Genomic DNA, 20,495 nt, shown 5'->3' on the forward strand with positions numbered 1-20,495 from the left:
TTGAGGTTATCTGAGTGTCAGGGTGTTTCAAAATTGATAAAACTTGATTGCGGTTGAAACACTCAGATCAAGCAAGTGTAATTATGGCGTCTATATCTGCAAAGAGACCGATTGAATAGAGACGTTTCACTCTGCAACTTGAACACAATAGCCGATATCAACTATAGCAATGATATCAACTAGTGACTTCATTTTACATGTATTTTTCTTCTGAGTGTTTTAACCGTGATAAGCTTTGTCGATTTTAATTTTGAAATATCCTGCCAGTCAAATCACCTCAAACATTAAAAACAATAGCAAATCATAGAAAAATACTGATACTTTCTGATAGTCCACTGAAATTTTGTGTAAGTTCATTTTAGTGGTATAAGGTGGTCAGGGAAACTAAAGGAGGGAGATAAGAGATTGTTGAATCATGGAAATTGTTAGTTTTTTGATGAGAAACATTAAAACGCTATTCTTGGTTTTAATGTTCTGATCCATTAGGCACCTTTGCTGAGCAGTGGAATATTAGAGAAGATATTGTACAAGATCCATTTTATTAATTTAATACTTGACTGGGAATTGTCTGCCCTGATGATGCTGAGTACGCAGTTATTTAAAAGGACACAAAAATATAAATAATTGACCTTCATAATTTCATATAAAATCAGACATATTTAATTAACTGTCATATGCGTATGTATCAATATGATACACTATACTAGTTATATTTGTAAAGATGATGAATTGTTACTCTCCCACCACATAATAGTCCTTGTTGTTAAAGCTATTGATAGATTGGTCAGCAACAAAACACGCCTCTAAACTGTCAGCGTCATCTGATTCCTCTAGAGAGATTTTCGCTGACATTCCATATTCGTTATTTTCTACTTGAGAATCTGAGTCACTGGTGGAGGGTTCTGGCTGAACTTGAGCCTCCATGGTTCCATTTGACTTGTTGTCTGATTCTGGGTGGTAGAAATCGGAAGAACAGTTCATTAGCGAGAATCACAGTCTATACAAATGTTTTGTATTACCTCAGATAGCTCTATGAAAATTTTTCTGCCCTATGAGTAACTCTGAAGTTGATTGGCAAATTTCTACTATGCAACTGTTTCACTTAACTAAAGTGTTGCTTTCTCAAAGTCATGGAAAAACTTCAAGGAATTTAAATGTCTTTAACGTCTTCAAACGAATTTAAAAAGTCAAGGAATTTAAACTAGTTTTATAAAATTTAAATTAAAGGCTAGACACATAGATGAACTGAGTTGTGAAAAGCACACTGAGGAACTACAATGCAAATCAGGCCCTTGCAGTAGGAGTTACCATGAGTAAACAACTCCTTATTTGCCCCTCATTGGCAAGTAGAGCAAGTAGCTAAACAAGCCCAACAAAGACCTTTTTAGTTTGCTGGCCCTCTCAATACGTCAGCCAAATGAGAAAGTGAAATGTTAATACATATACGTATATGCATATTTTAGATAAATATTAATTATCATTTATTATTATAGGTAGTATTATTGGTCATACAAAACTGAATGGCTCATGCATGAAAAATGCAAATAGTCAGTGTTGGTCTGTTGGTAAAATATTTGTGTCAATTTACTGATTATATTGCTGCCCATGGCTGCTTACAAACAAGTATGTAGCCTCATGGCATTCCACATGTGCCAACATGTATCAGCGGGTGTCCGTATGTGTAAACATGTGTCAACAAATGTCGATATGTGTCGACATGTGTTGACATATGTCAACAGGTGCCAGCAGGTGTCCGCATATGTCGACAGGGGTTGAAGGGTATTGAATAACCTCAATTATTACACACCTTGTTCTGTACATTGCTGAGATCTGCACTCTTTGACCTCTTCAATGGTACCGCGCTGAGCTTTAAAGAACTTTTTGTGATATATGCTGAGAATGACAGTCGCTACTATCATGGCTGTCACAAAGGTTGCTGTCAATGTTATTGCTATTGTCAGTGTTAACTTTTTGTCATCCCATATGTAGTCAACTGCTGCCACAGAAATAGTTCCAACATAGAGGGAAGGTCTTTGACCGAGCTCCACCTGCAAGTTGAAAAACAGCTGTACCTAGGACTTCTCGCCCACAACCTTGCAGTTCAACTGGAAATAATCTTTTTAACTAGAGTGTTAGTCCACAAATAGGAAATCGTATATTATATTCATTATGTTAAACATAAATGAAATAAAATAACTTAAAAGATAATACTTTTTAAATTTTTTGCAACCACTTAATTTTTTTTTAGTTTGTTAAAATTGTTGTCAACTACAACATCAACTGAACACGTTTTAGTTTTTTTAGAATGTTAGACTGTGTTATTAGGTGTATTTATAATGTGTAAACTGTTTGAAGATTTGTCAAAAAAATCTCTTTCCAAGCTGAAGTCGATGGTGACACAAGTATTACCTATATTTGTGTCAGTAAAGGATAAACAATATTTTAGAATTTATAATAATATAGATTTTGTCTTCGCTACTCCTTGATTTTCAGTAATGAATTTCATGATAAGAATAAAAATTCAAAAATTGCCCAATTATATTATTATCCTTACCGTTACATCTCGTTTCACATCTGCTCCAGAAATTTTCCAAGAGTCTGGAAGCTTGCAAACAATCCGCTCTTTAAATAGCTGCGTAATTCGACACGTTTCCTGTCCAATATATACTTTATAGTCAGATATATTGCAGCACTGGTTCAAGTGCTTTCCCTCAATTGTCAAGCTATCGGCTAGACTTGAGATTTCAGTATTGGTCAAGTTAGAGATAACAGGGTCATCATAAATAAGAATTTTTTCGCTATCGTTCTGCCTCCTGTATCGGGAGTATCCATCGAATTCAAATCCAAATTCTGCATAGATTCCTGAATAGTCATTATCGTCGGTACGATTGACAGTGATGGGTATTGCTCTTCGCAGACGGGTTGTAACAATGCAGCGCATTGTCGATAGGCTGACCGCAAGGTCAGCTGTGACACATGTCATCATTGTCCTGTTTCCTTTACACTCCTGTATAAACATAACGGTTGTTTAGTGTTCAGCTTACTAAAGGTACACAATGTGAAGGTATATCAGATGCCATACAAAGTATACACATAGTAATGGTACACCTGATGCCGTACAAAGGTATACATTGTGATGGTACTACTGATGCCATACAAAGGTACACACCGTGATGGTACACCTGATGCCAAACCAAAGCACACAATGTGATGATACTCCTGGTGCCATACAAAAGTACAAACTATGATAGTACATCTGATGCCACACGAAGGTACACATTGCATTGATCCTCTTGCTGTCATACAACAAGTAAACATTGCGCTGATAAGCTAAAAAATTATATTTTAGTCATATTCAAATGACACTAATAATGACCAACTTGCTGGTGTACCGACAATGCCACATTATATTGAGAGTATATTATATATATTTATATTATATATATTTATATTATATATATATTTATATTATATATATTTATATTATATATATATTTATATTATATATATATTTATATTATATATATAATTATATTATATTATATATATAAATATACAATCTACTCAGAAAGTAGCTGACGATATGACAGCGTATTATGGACAACTTACTGTGATGACAGCACTGTGCATCAGACCACTCTTAGCACAGAAGAGATAGGTGAGCATAACTGGGCGAGAGGATGAATCCAAATAGTTTCCTTTTAATGTAACATGAAAGCCTCCACTGAAAGAGAGAATCAATAGGGTTTTCAATGGCCATCTTGTCATGTTGAGATAGAAAGCTCAAGTTTACAAAAACGACAAAGAAACAATCACAATTTTACATACTAAAATCCTAAGATAAATGAACTACAAAAATTGAATTTTATAGAAATAATGTTTTATAGTGCATATCAGGATAGCAAGAAGTACAAATAGTATAAAATTTAATCTATGGCAGTAGGATACAATTAGATACAATTAAGTTAGCATATAGCAAATAATAATAAAAATATTATAGTGCATAGCCAGGCATTATCATTGTACATAGAATTTTGCAGACCCAATCTAAACTATGTATGTTTACTACACAGAATTTAAATTGCTGGTATTCGTTTAAACTAGTCTAGGAATGACTTCAGTTAATAAGAAGTACTTAGTACAGTGGTTCCCAAATGGTGGGGAATTCCTCTCAAGGGGGGAATTTTTCATTTTCAGGGGGGAATTCTGGCCTTTATTTATAAATCTTTGCTGATACATTGTATTTGCAAAGCTGTGCATAATAGTTACATGCTGCATATTGTTGTTTTTTTTAATAAACTGGGTGTTTATTACATTGTGTACTATCTTGTGATTCATAGTTTCATCATACTTTCTATAACTTTAGGGATTTTCCACTTTCTTTCTCACCAGTAAGAAGCTGACCAGACCTTTATAAAGATAGTTAAACTACTAAATGCTGTGATACTTAATATTTGGTGCTGTGGAATGCAGAAATGACAAAATATGAAGACATTTGCAGATTGAAAGCAAAACGAAGCCTGATATAATAGGGAGGAATAGAGTTTTCGTAGTCTAGAAGGGGGAAACCTAGCGAACCTAATTGGGAACCCCTGACTTAGTACTTACTAAGGCAATGTCACAAATCTCACTTGATAGTCAACACAAAATATATATTTAGAAGGGTGGGTGTTTGGGGTACCCCACCAACATTGCCCTGTCGTGTAAAACATGCTTGTCTACTAACTTGATGCTGATATCCCTCCTTGTGATGTCATAAACAACTGGATTTGGGCGATATTTAAACAGGAAGTCAGGTGAGGGAAGGTTTGGCAGCTTGAGTGTAAACTGTAGAAAATCTTTCCTTCCTGGCGGAGTCAGGATGACTAGTTGCTCATGTCCGCCAATAGAGACCCTGTAAAGGAGAGATCAGTAGAAGGACCAGAGGCTTCATCCTTCATCTTTGTAAGTTATCACTTCATTATACAGTTTGTTATAGCTATAGTTATATAGCTATTAGTGAACTATAGCTAAATGAACTATAGCTACAGCTCACTGTAGCCATAGCGAGCTATAGTTCTCTAAGAGTGAACTATGAGTAAAATAGTGAGGCTATAATGAACTATAGCCATAGTTCACTATAGCAATGATTTACTATAGCTACAGTCACTATAGCTATGGTTCACTATAGCACTCTGGTTAATTATAATTATGTGTATGTGAATATATACATTCGAAGTAGCTATGTATTCGTAATAGCTATGATCACTCTAAAAATAGTATATGGTATATAAGATGGTATCTCCCATCTCATGCTATCTGCATTCCTTCATGATTTTTACTCGACCATATCTCTTGCAATAGTTGCTATCGTGAAAAAGTTCAAATCAAACAGCCTCCAGTCTTTCTTGCATAAAAAACTTACTTGTTGGGAGTTATCGCCACCTCGATAGTATGGTTACTCGTCTTATCTGTTAGTTGAGCTCTATCATAGCCTGCCAGGTACTTTCCTCTTAAGGTTATGCGGGTACCTCCTGACACCGGCCCATAGCTTGGAAATATTGCAGGCAACTCAGCATTCTAAAATAATATGACATGTTCTTCAATTTTAACATATAGTAATATTAAAGAGGGAAATAAAACTAGGCGTTAATAAATACAATTAATATAAATACAGTAACTGTCTACCTATAATTTTATTCAATCGGAAATGTTAAAACCATTGTATGTTAAAACAATTATTCCTATAAAAGCATATTGTAATTCATTTAATTCAATCTACAGTCCTCACAGCTGTGACAACTTTTTAATAAAGGTTGCTTTAAATTACAGACAATTTTACTACTAATGCATTGCGTAAAACTTTGTAAAAAAGAATTATGTAAACTTTACAATAATGTACAAACGTACAACTGTACAATAACCCTAGCTGTGTACAACTGTATAAGGATGGATAAGCTGATTTAAAAAGCAAGACGATTATAGGCTTTTTATGAAATCGTCTTAACGTTATCATACCGTTGTTTCCGAAGAGTAGCATCCAAACCAAATAAAAAACGACAAAACAAGCAAAATTCTCAGCAAGTTTAAGGTAGACTAGAGTCTCATGCTAGCAGAAAGCTACATTGCTATATGTGACAATATTGCATATTGCTATGTGCTAAAATCTTCTGTACAGCTAGAGGTCAAAAGCTGTGAGCTAGATGTTCCAACTGAATATTGTATGGACAAAAAACTTGGCGCTGTTGATAGATATGGCAAGATATATCACAAGAACAAATTCTTATGATATTCACTATGATAAGAGCAGTGACCAAACATCTGTTCCAAGCCAAGGCTGAAGGTCGAGAGAAAAAAGATTGCACCATATGTCGTTTGAACCTGCTACAATCAGCCTTACAACCCACCACGCTACGAGCTGCTGCAATCGTGCATTGTAAGGGAGTTTAGAATTATAGCGCCAAAAGTTATTTTATGTGTTTTAATGGGACATGGTCTTTCTTGATGATCTTTTACAGCACGGTGGACTGCCAGGGTATTAGTCCATCTATCTGTCTACCCGAAGCCGCAGTTGGATGTTGGGAAAAAATATTGCATCGTACAGGATTTGAACTCCCAACATTCAACTTCCTAGACCGGCGGTCTAATATCTGCACCAATCAATCACCTTTCACAATTTGTGATTATCTTGATAATCGTTATTATAAAGACAATCTTTCACAGCACCCTGGACTGCTAGGGTACACGTACTAGTGTTTTGTATTTATAAATTGTAGTGGAGATCATAATCAGCTTTACAAAATGTAAATTACAAATACTTTGTAATTTGGAAAATTGCAAAAACTTTAGACATCAAAAAAGTTTGTCACTCAGCTGATTTTTTAGCTTCTTGTAGGATTCTGCATGTACTGATGTCTATACTACACCTTGCCTTAGCTTTACATGTACCCTGGCAGTTTAGTGCACCGTGAGAGATCATCATGTGTGATAGCTATCTGCATAGTTATTTGCAATACAAAAAATGGTCGAGTAGTGCAATTTTTTCTAACCTCTAAAAGTGGCTTCGGACAGACAGACTGACACAGCTTTTATTTTATTGAATACTACTGAATGCCCAGCGTCACCTGGGTAATATAATAGTTATCTAATGAATTTGAGTAACTTACTTAGAAAGCTAGATCTTTACTAAAATCTTTACTAAACCAATACCATGGTTTGGGCCAGCTTAACAATCATTATTAGTCAACAGTGCTAGTTATTAACCCAAAGCAAGAGCTTTACTAAGCATGAGTATCTTAACCAATGTAATAACTATTTACCAATAAATCCATTGTATTTCGTGTAGCCTAATGGTTAAGTTTGCCTTTTAGATATGGAGGTCCTGAGATGAATTCCATTGCTAGAATTTAATTGCTATAACTGGACACAGGGTTTAATTGCTATAACTGGACACAGGTTTTAATTGCTATAACTGGACACAGGTTTTAATTGCTATAACTGGACACAGGGTTTAATTGCTATAACTGGACACAGGGTTTAATTGCTATAACTGGACACAGGGTTTAATTGCTATAACTGGACACAGGGTTTAATTGCTATAACTGGACACAGGGTTTAATTGCTATAACTGGACACAGGGTTTAATTGCTATAACTGGACACAGGGTTTAATTGCTATAACTGGACACAGGGTTTAATTGCTATAACTGGACACAGGGTTTAATTGCTATAACTGGACACAGGGTTTAATTGCTCTAACTGGACACAGGGTTTAATTGCTATAACTGGACACAGGGTTTAATTGCTATAACTGGACACAGGGTTTAATTGCTATAACTGGACACAGGGTTTAATTGCTATAACTGGACACAGGGTTTAATTGCTATAACTGGACACAGGTTTTAACAAAAAGACAAACAATGAGATTTATTTATATAGAATATAGTACATATTTTTCATGCTTGTATCTAATTGCTACTTTCATCTGATTTTTTGCTGCACCTGTTTTTTACCTGCATGCAATGCAGTTGATCAACTCATAATAAAGTGTTTCTGGTTCTTTCTAATAGTACTGATTACTCACACATTTATGATTGTCCTGGTCGTAGTGTGTGGAGTTGCCCGATCTGCAAAGGCATCGGCCACTGAAATCACAAGTGTCTGTGCGAAGGTTTAAACAGAGACTTGAGTTGACCATCTGGCATGTTCCAAGTGGGTTACAGAGGCACTCTCTGCACGAGCCTGTAAATATGATTACATATACTTTTATGCATGTACGGTGCTGGAGTAGTTGGGACACACAATCAGCAATGCATAGTTTTTCAGCTTTGGACTTTCAAGTTTATAAAAAACTTGAAGTTATCCAAAAATTTATCCAAAGTTATCCCAAAAACTCTGCATACATTCACTCTGATTTCTTATACGGTTAATATTTTATAGTTTAATTTTATCATTTTTAATCAGGTTATAACCTAGTTAAGGGAGCATATCTCTAATTATCAGCAAGTGACACATTTTTAAATTAAAAACTATGATCGGAACTCCCTAATATGCTTTTTTTAGGTTTAAAAAACTCTTTGAATTGTTAGTAGCTTTGAAAATGGCTGTTGGGGTCAAAAGATTTAGTATTTGGTAATTTAGTATTAGTTTTAGTATTTGGTAGGCTAATCCTCCAGCATGCGTCTGTTGGCAATCTTTTATAAATTTTATTACAGTTAAGATTGCTCACTAAATAGAGAAGAGATTAAAGTTTTCTTTGAAAACTACATGAGTTGGAGTCATTAGGGTCTAAGCATTATATATATAAATATTCATAGTGTCTAGATGAGAGACAACAAATATATTGATACAAGTTAATTAAAAACAAATTACAAACAATTAACAAACGATGGTCATAATTAACCTATGAAACGAGTGCGTCCCAACTATTTTGTCCGCCACTGTAGTTCTGGCAAGTTCTGTACATTGGATAGTAAGAGATTTCAATGGTGGCTCACTTAACATTTAGTTAAAAAAATTTTAATCAGTGACTTTTTAGGAGGATGTTAGTTGGTGCACCCTTAAACATCCTGCATAAATGGTGATAAGTCTATTACAAAATAGAATATGCAAAGTTGGGTTTAAACATGTTTTTTATTATGAAAAGTATTTATACAAAGAACATTTTCACTACGTTAAAAAGAGGCGAACTGCTTGAAAAAATAATGATCTCTTTTTTAATAGAGGATCGTTTATAGCATTAACAAAAGCAGAACTTGTGTTACAGTAAAAAAGTCATTCCACACGCATTTGAGTAAATATAGTTTTTTCTTTTGGTAAATTTTCCAATTAATAAAACACCATTCGACGATGATTACTAGGTTTCCATACAAAAATGGCGTAGTGACACAACTCCCTAATGGTGCTGCAATCTCAACATAGAAATCGCTGTGTGGCTTTTATTCTGTCATGATTCAGTATCGCTCTTTGGAAGCGAAACACTCGTGTGATGTGCCATTTTTGCGCCATATGAAAACGGCCTTAGCGATCAATGGTGTCGCACTTGCGCATGTATCTTGATTTTGCTTTTCGATAGCTTCATATGCAGACATATGCCTTGTAATAAGGCCTCACCCAACCATCGCTGTACTATAGCGCCATATAGAAACTTGATCAGCTTGTCAACCCAGCATAGCGGAGCATCAGCACTGGCACTTCCAGGTGTCACTACACTATCATTTATGGAAACCTAGTAATAGTAATCACTGTTGTAGGTTTAGTGGGGCCATTTATGAAGTTGTCTGCTCAATACAATAAAGTGTACCACTTACTAGGATTATCCACCAAGCCATCTTGTTCTGTTGTGTAGAGGCCGTCTGAACACTGATCACAGTTTACGCCAGTAATATTCTGAGGACACTCACATCTGTAGTTTATAGAGGCGTCTATCGGCAGCAGCGTGTTGTCAGCGATACATCTTGCCTCTCCAGCACAGTAACATCTGTGTAAACAAAAGTTGCTTATATAAATATCACAATGTATTGAACACTCTTGATGGTATTCAACACATTTAGCTCACAGGTTAATTTCTCCAACTTATGACAGCATTATGGGGTTCACGAAGAAGGAAAATTGTGAAGGAATAATCAGTGACAACTCCCATATTAATTTAGTAATGATTACACATTATAGAGGCTACAAATAATTACTATAATCTTTATTATAATAAAAGCTGTGTTCAATGTCTGTTCAAAGCAACGAATTGAAGTTGAGAAAATAGATTGCATTCCACAGGATTTGAGCCCATGCCATTGTGCTTCACTACCCACCACATCACCACCTGCACCAATCCTTCACCTTTTAGGCTAATAGAATTACTGTGGCTGGATGCCCTTCCTAACATCACCAATGGTCATTCTGCGATTCGAACCACTGACCTACTGAATGTACGCCGGCGCACTACCCACTGAACTCCCTGTTGCTCCCTGAAAATTACTTGGTATGCTGAGGGAAATGTTTGCTTAAATCTTATGTTATTAGTCGAAAGATTTGTGTGTAGAGGAAATCAGAGTCAAAGTTTTTCTGTATACAAGTTGGTAAGCAGCAAATAGGTAAGTTGCAAACTGCAGTTCTACTTTTAGTAATGAAGCTTACGTAGAGACGATGAAGATGTCATTGATAGCCAAGAGATCTCCTTCGCTTCCTTGCGATCCTTCGATATCAAATACCAGCCCATCAGTTGTAACTGACTCTTCTAGTGACCATGTCAGCATGGGAACCTGCCTAAAACCACACGGGAAATGCTTAGCCATTATTTATACTTTAATCAGTTGTTGTTTAAGGTGAAGGTCATCAATGGAGAATCCTTGGCTATGAAATTAAGTTCATACTGTAAGCCAACCACGATAAGTCCTCTATAACCAGCTTTTTGTCTGTTACAATAATCTTTGGCAGTAGGCTGCCTTAGCATTAACACTGTTATCCTACACAATTACTAAAATACTACATTTTGAGTGAACTACGCAAGAAATCTCAGTTAATTTCCACATAAAAAATATCAAGTCTAAATTAACACCATCGCTTAAAAAACCAGATAACTGGGGTGTTCTAACTCTCCAATTCCAACACTATACAGAAAATAACAGGCTAAATCAAAACTTGCCATATAACACACTAACACAATTTTCACTACCGCTACAAGTCTAGTTCTGACAGAGTAACTTACACCATCTGTAACTTGAATCCTATAAGAAGTTAAATGGGAGTTGTGTGCTCGTAATAATAATTAATATTTTCGGTTTTCCGGAGTTGACACTAAAGGCGAACTATTCTTTTTTGACGGTTTACTCTATTGTTAAAACAATTTAGTAGAATTATAATCTGTATTTACTGTTGTTTGGTGTCCGTTGTTCTAGTTAAACTGCTCCAAGTAATGCAACTGTAGTCTCGTCTGGTGCATTCCATCTGCACACTCCCTACATAGTTTCTTGAGGAGTCGTAAATCTTCAAAACCTCGGGTAGGACTGTTATTGACAAAACCAAAGCTTTGACCTGCAACAGGTGTCAAAATTTTAATAGTCATAACACAGGCCATGTCATATGGCACATGTCATGTTACAAGCAATGTGCCGTATGTCATGTCACATGTCATATGTCAAAACCTGAAATAGTCAAAACCCGAAATAAGGTATCACTAGTCATAACCTCCTCAAAATGCTAACCACTATTTAAAATAGGGTAACTTGTGACATTTTTCTAGAACGACAAGCAAACAAATTTGCTGTGAATTTTGAAAATAAATCAATGATTCAATGAATCAATGATGCACACGTGTTCTTTAAACCTTTGCCAATTACTGACTCTAAATCTCAAAATTAGGAGTTGTCTTTTTTTTTAGTTAAAAAAGTGCCAGCAACTTCGTTCTGTATATTTATGACATTTCACAGCGCTTGTTGTTGACTACAAATGTTGTAAAAATACCGTAGTTTAGTTTAAACTTTTGATAAGCAGATTAGGTTTTTTCAAATATAATCAAAGTTTAGCTATAACTATATAGCTATAACAACAGCTATATAGTTTAGCTATAGCTCTAACAAAGCAATTGCAAATAGAAGAGATGAAAAAATGAATCAAAATGACTTGTTATTTATTTATTAATGGAGCTTTCTTTATAAACGTCAGTCTGTTAACGGACAAATTAATGCTTTATGCAATTAATAATGTTATAAAGAGTATGCCCATTATTAAAATGCATTACTTATATTTGAACTAGTGTCTAATAAAAAAACTACATGTTGAATTATTCTAACTTTTTACTGATGCTAGTATTTTTATAGTAATATAATTCATAAGCTTATAATTACATCAGCGCTAGGAAATGGCTGAGATATTGAACAAGAATTTTTCATGTTCTACTTGGTTTATGTCTATAGAAATAAGATATTGAAATACCAACAATTTTCAAAGAAAAATGGTCCATCTATTGAAGAAGAACACAATATGATTTTATCAACAATCTACCAACTTGATCATGTTAATCAATAAACTCAAAGACATCGGGCTACCAGAATGGAAGAATCATTCACATTATCTACAGCCATTCATATCAATTGGTTACTGAAAAATATTAAACACGCAAAAAAATAAAAACTTGTCGGTCTTATTCCAGCTATGAGTGATAAGTTAAATAAGTAACTTGTATATTTAATTATGTATAATCAATACAATCAATATAATCAATTGTATTGACTGTATTGACTGTATTAACGCTATCAATACAATCAATTGTATTGATTGTAGTGATCATACATAATCAATATACAATTATATCAACATAATTGGATCAATCAATTGATTGATTTGATTACATTTGATCGTGTTGTTTACTGATAAACATATTTTACCTATTTTATTTAACATATTATTTATTTAACATATTTTTTAAAACTCTATAGCTTTTTGAAAAATGGAACACGTTTGTCTGAAAACCATAAAGAGTAAACCTGATTTATACAGAACATCAGAGTATCACAAAAAAGTGTAGAGATTGAAAAACTACGGGTACAAATGCTCAAGTAGTCTTGTTTCCATCCACGTGTGTATTTATACTTTCAAACAAAATTAATATATATGGGCACATACTATAATTTTGTGTGGGAATGAGGTGATGATTGTTAGCTTAGAGAGGTCAGTTGATGTTAACCAGAAAGTTGATCTGTCTCCATCGAAGGCTTCAGCGATTCCGTGAGAGTTGTCTGTATACCGATGAATCGTAGCCGAAATGTCACTTTCATCTGCACAATAAAAAAAAATTTTGTATGTAAAGTTGAAGAGACAAACATCAAGTAATCTCAGGTAACAAGAAAATTAATTATGAGTAAGATATCACATCTCGAGAGTGAATGCTTTGTGTTTTAAGTGACACCGCGACACTTTTAATAGAAGCGTACAGAGTTTACAATAGCTGGAGTCAGTTTTATTAATGACACAATTTTAATATGGACCACATTTTAAAACATGTTTTATATCTGTATATAAATCTCAAAGTTTGTCATCTGTCACACGTTGTTCTGTCTGTCCAGCTCTAGTCGGTTAGTATTCAGCAATGAATAATCCGTACTGCAGAAGATTTGATCTCTGAACCTCCGGTTCGCCAGGCAATTAGCTAACCCATATGCAATGGATCCATTGGCTGATATGAGTCATTATCTGAGTTAAAATACTCATGGCGGCTCTGCCTTATGGGCAATGTCACTAAAGCTTGCTCTCTCGGCTCTTATTAGGAAGTTTAGTAATACGGATACTCAAATTAGCCTTTGGCAATGTGCCAGACTAATAGCAAGTGTTAGACAACTACATTAGCTTCATTAAGCAGTTTTTAGTACCCGTGCAACGCCGGATATTCGGTTAGTAATTAAATACTAATGTGTTGTCCAAGTTAACTCATTTCGAAAAATAACATACTGTATATGGTAGCTTTTCTCAAGTTTTTGGTTGGGTTGAGAAAAAGATTGTATCATACAGGATTTGAACTCGCAGTTTTCGAACTGACAAACAAACTTCTGCATCACCCAATCACCGACTAGCATATCGGAATAATTGTACATAAAGTTATCACGCCTGGGTACTCACTTGTTGATATAATAATAGCAACTATTTAAGGTTGGTGAGACAGATTATTTGAAATATCATACAGCAATCACTATAGACAGTTAAAATTAGAGCAAATGGTCATAGGGAAGACAACTCTACATTATTGTACTAATAGGATAAAGGTATGTACCTTCAAAATAGCTGAACACCTACCTGCATAACAGTATTTACTGTAAACTGAAGGGTAATCGCTGAAAGCCTTCCAGTCAGACCTTCTCATAAATGGGTAATCAGTTGACTGGCAGCGGCATCGAGAATAATCACTTCTCATACCTTTCTTTTGAATTGTCTTGAAGTACAAATCCCGTATCTCACTGTAAGAAAGTCACATCTGCTGTCAACATCTTTATTTAATAAAATTCAAGAAGCTGACTACTTGGAATATGTTGAGGTACATTATTAAAACTGTTACAGTAGAACAGAACAAACTAGTTGAATCCCATTCAATAGCCTACATCTATATATTGCTGTGTTTGTTTGTTGTCTGTGTGGACAGTTGGAGCGATTAAAAATAAAAAACAAAAAAACTGCTTCGCATTGAAATTTAAGTTAAAACGCCCATTCTCTAGACAGGTGTGCCATCCAATACACTGTCCTTGCCTATCTATTGTATAATTAATCACATACTTATTACAGCCGCCAGTTTTTTAATGCCGATTAGTTAAAACAGCAAGCTTCACGCTTCAGCTACCATGATTGAAGATCATGATTGAATAAAAGATCATGATGCAGTCTTTTTTCAAATGCTGGCATAGTAAAGATTTAAACTAGCTAAAGCTACTCAATTTCATTGGGTAAAGAAACTTAGTCAATTAAAGATAGGTTTCTATGTAAAGACTTTTTTTACCATTGCCAGGCATTCATCTAGTAAATCTATCTATATAAATCTATATAAGTCTCAAAGTTTGTGGTCTGTCCAGTTATATCGATCAGGTTTTAGAAACAAAACATGCACTTTGTCATACATACTGAGTTTGCACTCACGAGTGCTGCAACTGTAAGCTTGCAAACACATATACATATGTAACAAACACCCATGCAACAACGGGCATTCACCTAGTACACACACATATATATATATATATATATATATATATATATATATATATATATATATATATATATATATATATATATATATATATACAGTGGTATACATATAGTTTTATCATATATATTAATAGTTATAAAAATATTAATTAAGTTAAAAAAATTAATTAGATTATATATATAACATAGTTCATCAGTTAAGTTTTAATAGATGCTAATTGTAGAATTAAGTATTTAAATAATACACACAGATGTTTTTCAGCTTTTACCTAAATAAAACCAACATTTTACAATAGATGGTTTAGTGCTGATTGGTATGAAATGATAAATTTTTCACAATCACCTTTCAGAGATGACAGCATCGGGATGTCCCAAGTCATACATTGAAGCCTCTAGTAGACTCCCAGATATGATATTTAGGTTTGCAGCGTTGTGACTGTTTAGACTGAGATACTCTACAGATCGACCGCTCATCAGTGAGTCGTACAGGCAAATAGCTTTTAGTCCGTTAACATAGAAGCAAGTTGAACCTCCTTGTGTCTGAATATGCTAAAACATATAAAAAGCTGGTCTGAATTGGCTCATATATAAAATAAGGTTTTTGGCTATAGCCTTGTCCTAGTTTTATATATACAGTCAAACATGGATAACTCGCCCATGGATAGCTCGAACACATGCTTAATTCGAACGATTTCCTCGGTCCGTTCCCACGTAATGATAAATTGCTATAGATAACTCGAACTCAACACTGTTAATTCGAACTGTTTTTTTGCCCAACGGCTACCGAAACGGCTGTTATCGCTTTAGAAAATCACTTTATTCAAAGCCATAGAGGTAAACCTCATCTTTTTGTAATTCATAAGCGTCGTTATTACCACCATCGGCAAAATATTTTTGTCAACGAATTTTCTAAAGGTTTGGTGAAATTTGATTTATACTGCTATACGATGAATAGCACGGACTAGCCAGGTCACGCGCGCAAGAATTTTCGCCACGCACATACAAAACAAAAACAGCATGTTGTTTTTGTTTTGTATGTGCGTGGCGAAAATTCTTGAGTGCGTGACCCGGCTAGCCCGTGATGAATTTTTCTGACGTTGATTCCGTGTTGAATCAACGTCGGAATGTTGAATGTTTAAAACTTCTTAAAAAATTGTTGTAATTAAACGTATACGTTGTTTTAGCTAAAAAAAACTATTCATCGATTGACCTACACACAGAATACGTGTGTACATTCAATAAGTATCTATTCAAAAAGCGTGAGTGATATAGAATGTACCGTAAAACCTCGTAAAACTTCTAATTGAACTGCCTCGGAGTGTTGCTCTTAACGAATCCCTGGTAAAGTAAGGTAATCTTTGCATAAACTTCAAGAAAAAACGGCAAAATTGATCGTGGGTAAAACGCTCAAAAGAAAAAAATGTCTTTTTTTTTGAGCATTTCAACAACGATCAAGTTTTGCCAATGTCAATCCGAAAAACGTCCTGGCAATAACATCACCTCAAACAACAAACCAATCGCAAGTGATAGAAAAATCTCTATACTTTTTCATAAAAACGTTTTAAACTTTACATTAGAAGCATTTAATTTGAAACAAGCCATTTGTGCTTTTGATTTATATTATAGTTTGTATATGTACATGTATCTACTAATAAATAAGTAAATATATGGACTTGTGACAGTGCTCTGATAACTTGAACGCTCTGATAATTCGAACATTTTTGCTCGGTCCCCTGAAGTTCGAGTTATCCATGTTTGACTGTACATGTATATGTATACAGGACAGATAGCGCAGTTGGTAAGGTATCAGGACAGTGATCATTAGGTCCTAGGTTCAAACCCCAACAACTGCACCCTTCTGGTGGTCCTTAGAAAAGACCCTTGCTTGTATAATGTCTACAGCCTCTATGATGAGTGCAATAACCGGTCAAACAAGGTCCGCGCTGCCTGTAGCTGAACCAGGACAAGGCAGTGAAAAATGGGCTACTGGTTCAAAATGGATGAAATGGACTCGAACTTATATATATATATATTACTAACAATAATATGTATAGTATGTATAATATATATTATATATTTAATATACATGTATATACACATAATTATATTATATCTAGCTTTTGCGTTCAAACTAGATATAATATCTAGCTGATAATAATAAAAGCCTTTGTGACTAAAGATGCCATAATCTCGCTTTCGTTTGATTTGAGCGATTCAAATCATATCAAGTTTTGTCGATTTTAAGCTTACCGTAAAACATTGTGGCGGTCAGATCACCTCAAACATCAAAAATAGTTGCAAATGATCAAAAATCACTGATAAAATCCATTAAAATGTTGTGTAATATCATATCTAATCAGTAAGAATGTAGATGTGTAATAACAACCATGAGATATGAAATGCAGGAATCGGTTGAGATGGTGCTAAACAGACTACAACATACCCTTATGAATAGACTGAGAGGTACCACAGAAGATATGTAGGGGTCTTGTGATCTATACATGAGTCTTGGAGAAACCTGAGCAGAACTGTTTACATGTAACGTCAGGTAATAATAGTTGTCTATGTATTTCTCTAGTGTCCATATGAAGGTTTCAGATGAAGAGACCATTGAGTCTCCTGAGGTGTCTAAAGGCTTGAGTTTTCCTTCGAGCACCAAGAGCTCAGTGTCATTGAATTGTCTGTAAAAAACAGTTGATAAAAATTCACTATTGTCAAAATCTAAGAATAAAAACAGCCATAAAAGTACAAAATTGTATGGGCAACTACTAAAGGTTTCTTTTTAAAACATCTACATGTCTGATCAAAAAAAAGTTTTGAAACAACTAAATAGATATGACTAATTTTGAACAAAGCATTAGAGGCACTTTTAATGAACATCGTTGAAATTTAAAGTGTTTTGGGGGCTGCAATTCGTATGCAATCGCCTACTAGAAAAAAACTGGTTTCAATATTTTTGACTTCTCATGACTCTATCAGAGATATCGACTCGTAATCAATCCTTTTAGAAAACTTTAATAACGTCTTAAATTAGCAAGCATCATATAGGCAGCTAAACAAGTCTGATTCAACCAACTTGCTATGTGGTGTTTGTTGTAGAAATCTCCCTAGAACTCGTTTTGTGATTTGGTTGCTATCACCTTTCATTGTAAGCTGGCATAAAATTTAGCTTTAGTTTTTAGAGTAGGGCAAAATGTGTAAAAAGATCTCCAGTGTGTGTACTGTGTAGTAACTAGCTACACCTACAAACCGAATGAAATAATTATTGTACAAAGATAGTAACTATACACAAGTCTCATATATGTACTTCAGTATCAAGAGTTGGGTAAAATACTAGCTATGTGTACTAGTTACCAGTTACTAGTTACTGGCTATTAGTTACTAGTTCTTAGTTATTAGTTACTAACTATTAGTTACTATCTATTAGTTCTTAGTTATCAGTCACTAGCTACTAGCTATTAATTACTAGTTATTAGCTAGTCATAAACAATCATCCACAGCTACCACTACTGGGTACTATATGCTAGTAATATTTTTGCAGTACTATTACTGCCAGAGACTTTTTCTCACCGAATTGCGTCAACATCCAAGTTAATTCGAAAGTGGAGACCTCCAGAGTGAGCCAGTTCTCCATTAATAAAGTTGAGAGATTGAGTGCAGACATCAGCTGTGACTAACGACACTGGGTACTTCATATCCTTGGCTCGTATTAGATTAGAGCTTCCATCTTGGTTACATCTCACTGCATAAACAAACGGATCATACTGATGTTACAAGCTTAATTATTTGGTAATCTTCCACATCTATTTGGAATATATTGCTATGAGTGTGATTGGCTAGTATTTTAAACCAGTAGCATTGCTTTAACATTGCTTTAAAGTTAGATAGTTTTACTGTGTTTTCAAACATCACAGATTTCACTTACATAGTATCATCGTATACATAAAAATAAGGGAATTACAAATATATAATCCATTATTTTGTGTTATAGACAGCAAAACAAAGCAAAACAAAAAAGCTTTCTATAAAAGCAAAACATTGTTTTGCTTTTATAGAAAGCGCCACATGAATGGCAACCTTCAAATTTTTTAAATCGTGCCGATAGTAAAAGCCGTGACCACCCGTCAGCCTGTCCGAGGCCACACTAAGAGCGTTAGCAAAAAAGATATGCCCTGTACAGTAACTGACCTCGGATATCTAGACTTGCAGCCAAGCGCACTACTACCTGTCCCACTAGAACACTCTGCACTGTTATGAAATAATTGTACATAGTTATATGCATAACAATCTCTCACAGCGCATAGAACTTTCCGCGTATTTACACATGTATATAAGTCTCTGTGTTTGTCTTTTTGTCCAATGTCTGTTTATTAAACCTTGTGTCCAGTTATAGCAATTAGAAATGAAAAATCTGTACAGCATTGGATTAGATCTCTGGAACTCCAGATCTAGAGGCAAGGAACTTAAACATTAAGCTATGCGGAATACAATGGATTTATTAAGCAAATAGTCATTACATTGGTTAAGATACTCACAATTGATGCACTTTCTTGGGGTTATGCGTAACAATTGTTAAGGTGGCCCAAACCGTGAGTATTGTTTTAGCAAAGATTTTAGCGAAGATCTAACTTTCCAAGTAAGTTACTCAAATTCATTAGGTAATTAGTCTGTTATTCCTGCAATACTGGGCATTCAATTAGTAAAAGTACATATGAAGCTGCCATCAGCGTCACACACTATGGCATCAGTTAAACTTTATTTTCTATATAGCTTTGCATGTTTGTTAGCTAGACTGAGTTCTGCTTCAACCCTGATTTAGAACTCAGCTTTTGATAGCCTGTTCCCTTGGGCAAAAAACTTTCATCAAATTTATTTTTAGCTTTTGTCTTTCTCATTACAGGAATGTTGTTTACGTCTCAAGAATTCCTTATGATTTACTGTTCTGTAGAATATCATGTGACACACAAGAGCCTATTCTACTATAGTACTCTAGTATAACTATATTTTATGTTGAATGTTTACTTTGAATCTGATTGCTTCATATGACCACTTGAGCAAAACATCAGCAAACACAACATTACATTGTATAAATACAATAAATGCAAACTTATATTACTTTATTGGCAATAATTTCATTTCAAATAGAAATATTTTTTCAAATTATGCCATACAACAATAATAAAACAAAAAAAAGAAAAAAGGAGTACATTTGGCCATTAAGATGAAATAAATCAAATAAACATAATCAAATTGTAATATCTCTCCTTTCTTGTAAGTCTTTATTATAGTTTAGCATCACTTTGACTTGATAGTTAGTGAAAAATGTACATTTAGAGA

General features: G+C 34.5%; 1 protein-coding gene across 1 annotated transcript; it reads right to left on the bottom strand.

Moving 5' to 3' along the window:
• Window positions 1-509: 509 nt before the first annotated feature.
• LOC137387623 (plexin-B-like) lies at window positions 510-18,860 on the bottom strand. Its single transcript, XM_068074101.1, has 15 exons — window positions 18,729-18,860; window positions 17,602-17,839; window positions 15,502-15,707; window positions 14,262-14,422; window positions 13,098-13,249; window positions 11,347-11,507; window positions 10,611-10,739; window positions 9,788-9,957; window positions 8,062-8,219; window positions 5,405-5,559; window positions 4,727-4,894; window positions 3,610-3,724; window positions 2,555-3,007; window positions 1,808-2,048; window positions 510-950 (listed from the first exon to the last, which is right to left on the bottom strand). The coding sequence occupies exons 1-15, from the start codon at window positions 18,851-18,853 to the stop codon at window positions 733-735; spliced, it is 2,850 nt and encodes a 949-aa protein (XP_067930202.1). The 5' UTR covers window positions 18,854-18,860; the 3' UTR covers window positions 510-732.
• Window positions 18,861-20,495: the final 1,635 nt, after the last annotated feature.

Source organism: Watersipora subatra, chromosome 2, assembly GCF_963576615.1.
Source record: "Watersipora subatra chromosome 2, tzWatSuba1.1, whole genome shotgun sequence".
Classification (NCBI taxonomy): domain Eukaryota; kingdom Metazoa; phylum Bryozoa; class Gymnolaemata; order Cheilostomatida; family Watersiporidae; genus Watersipora; species Watersipora subatra.

Coding starts and splice junctions, on each gene's coding strand:
- LOC137387623 (XM_068074101.1), bottom strand. CDS start 18,853: ATGAAGTACCCAGTGTCGTTAGTCACAGCTGATGTCTGCACTCAATCT. Junction 15,708..17,601: donor CTCTCAGTCTATTCATAAGG/GTATGTTGTAGT, acceptor TATATGTTTTAG/CATATTCAGACACAAGGAGG. Junction 13,250..14,261: donor CAGTAAATACTGTTATGCAG/GTAGGTGTTCAG, acceptor TTTATTGTGCAG/ATGAAAGTGACATTTCGGCT.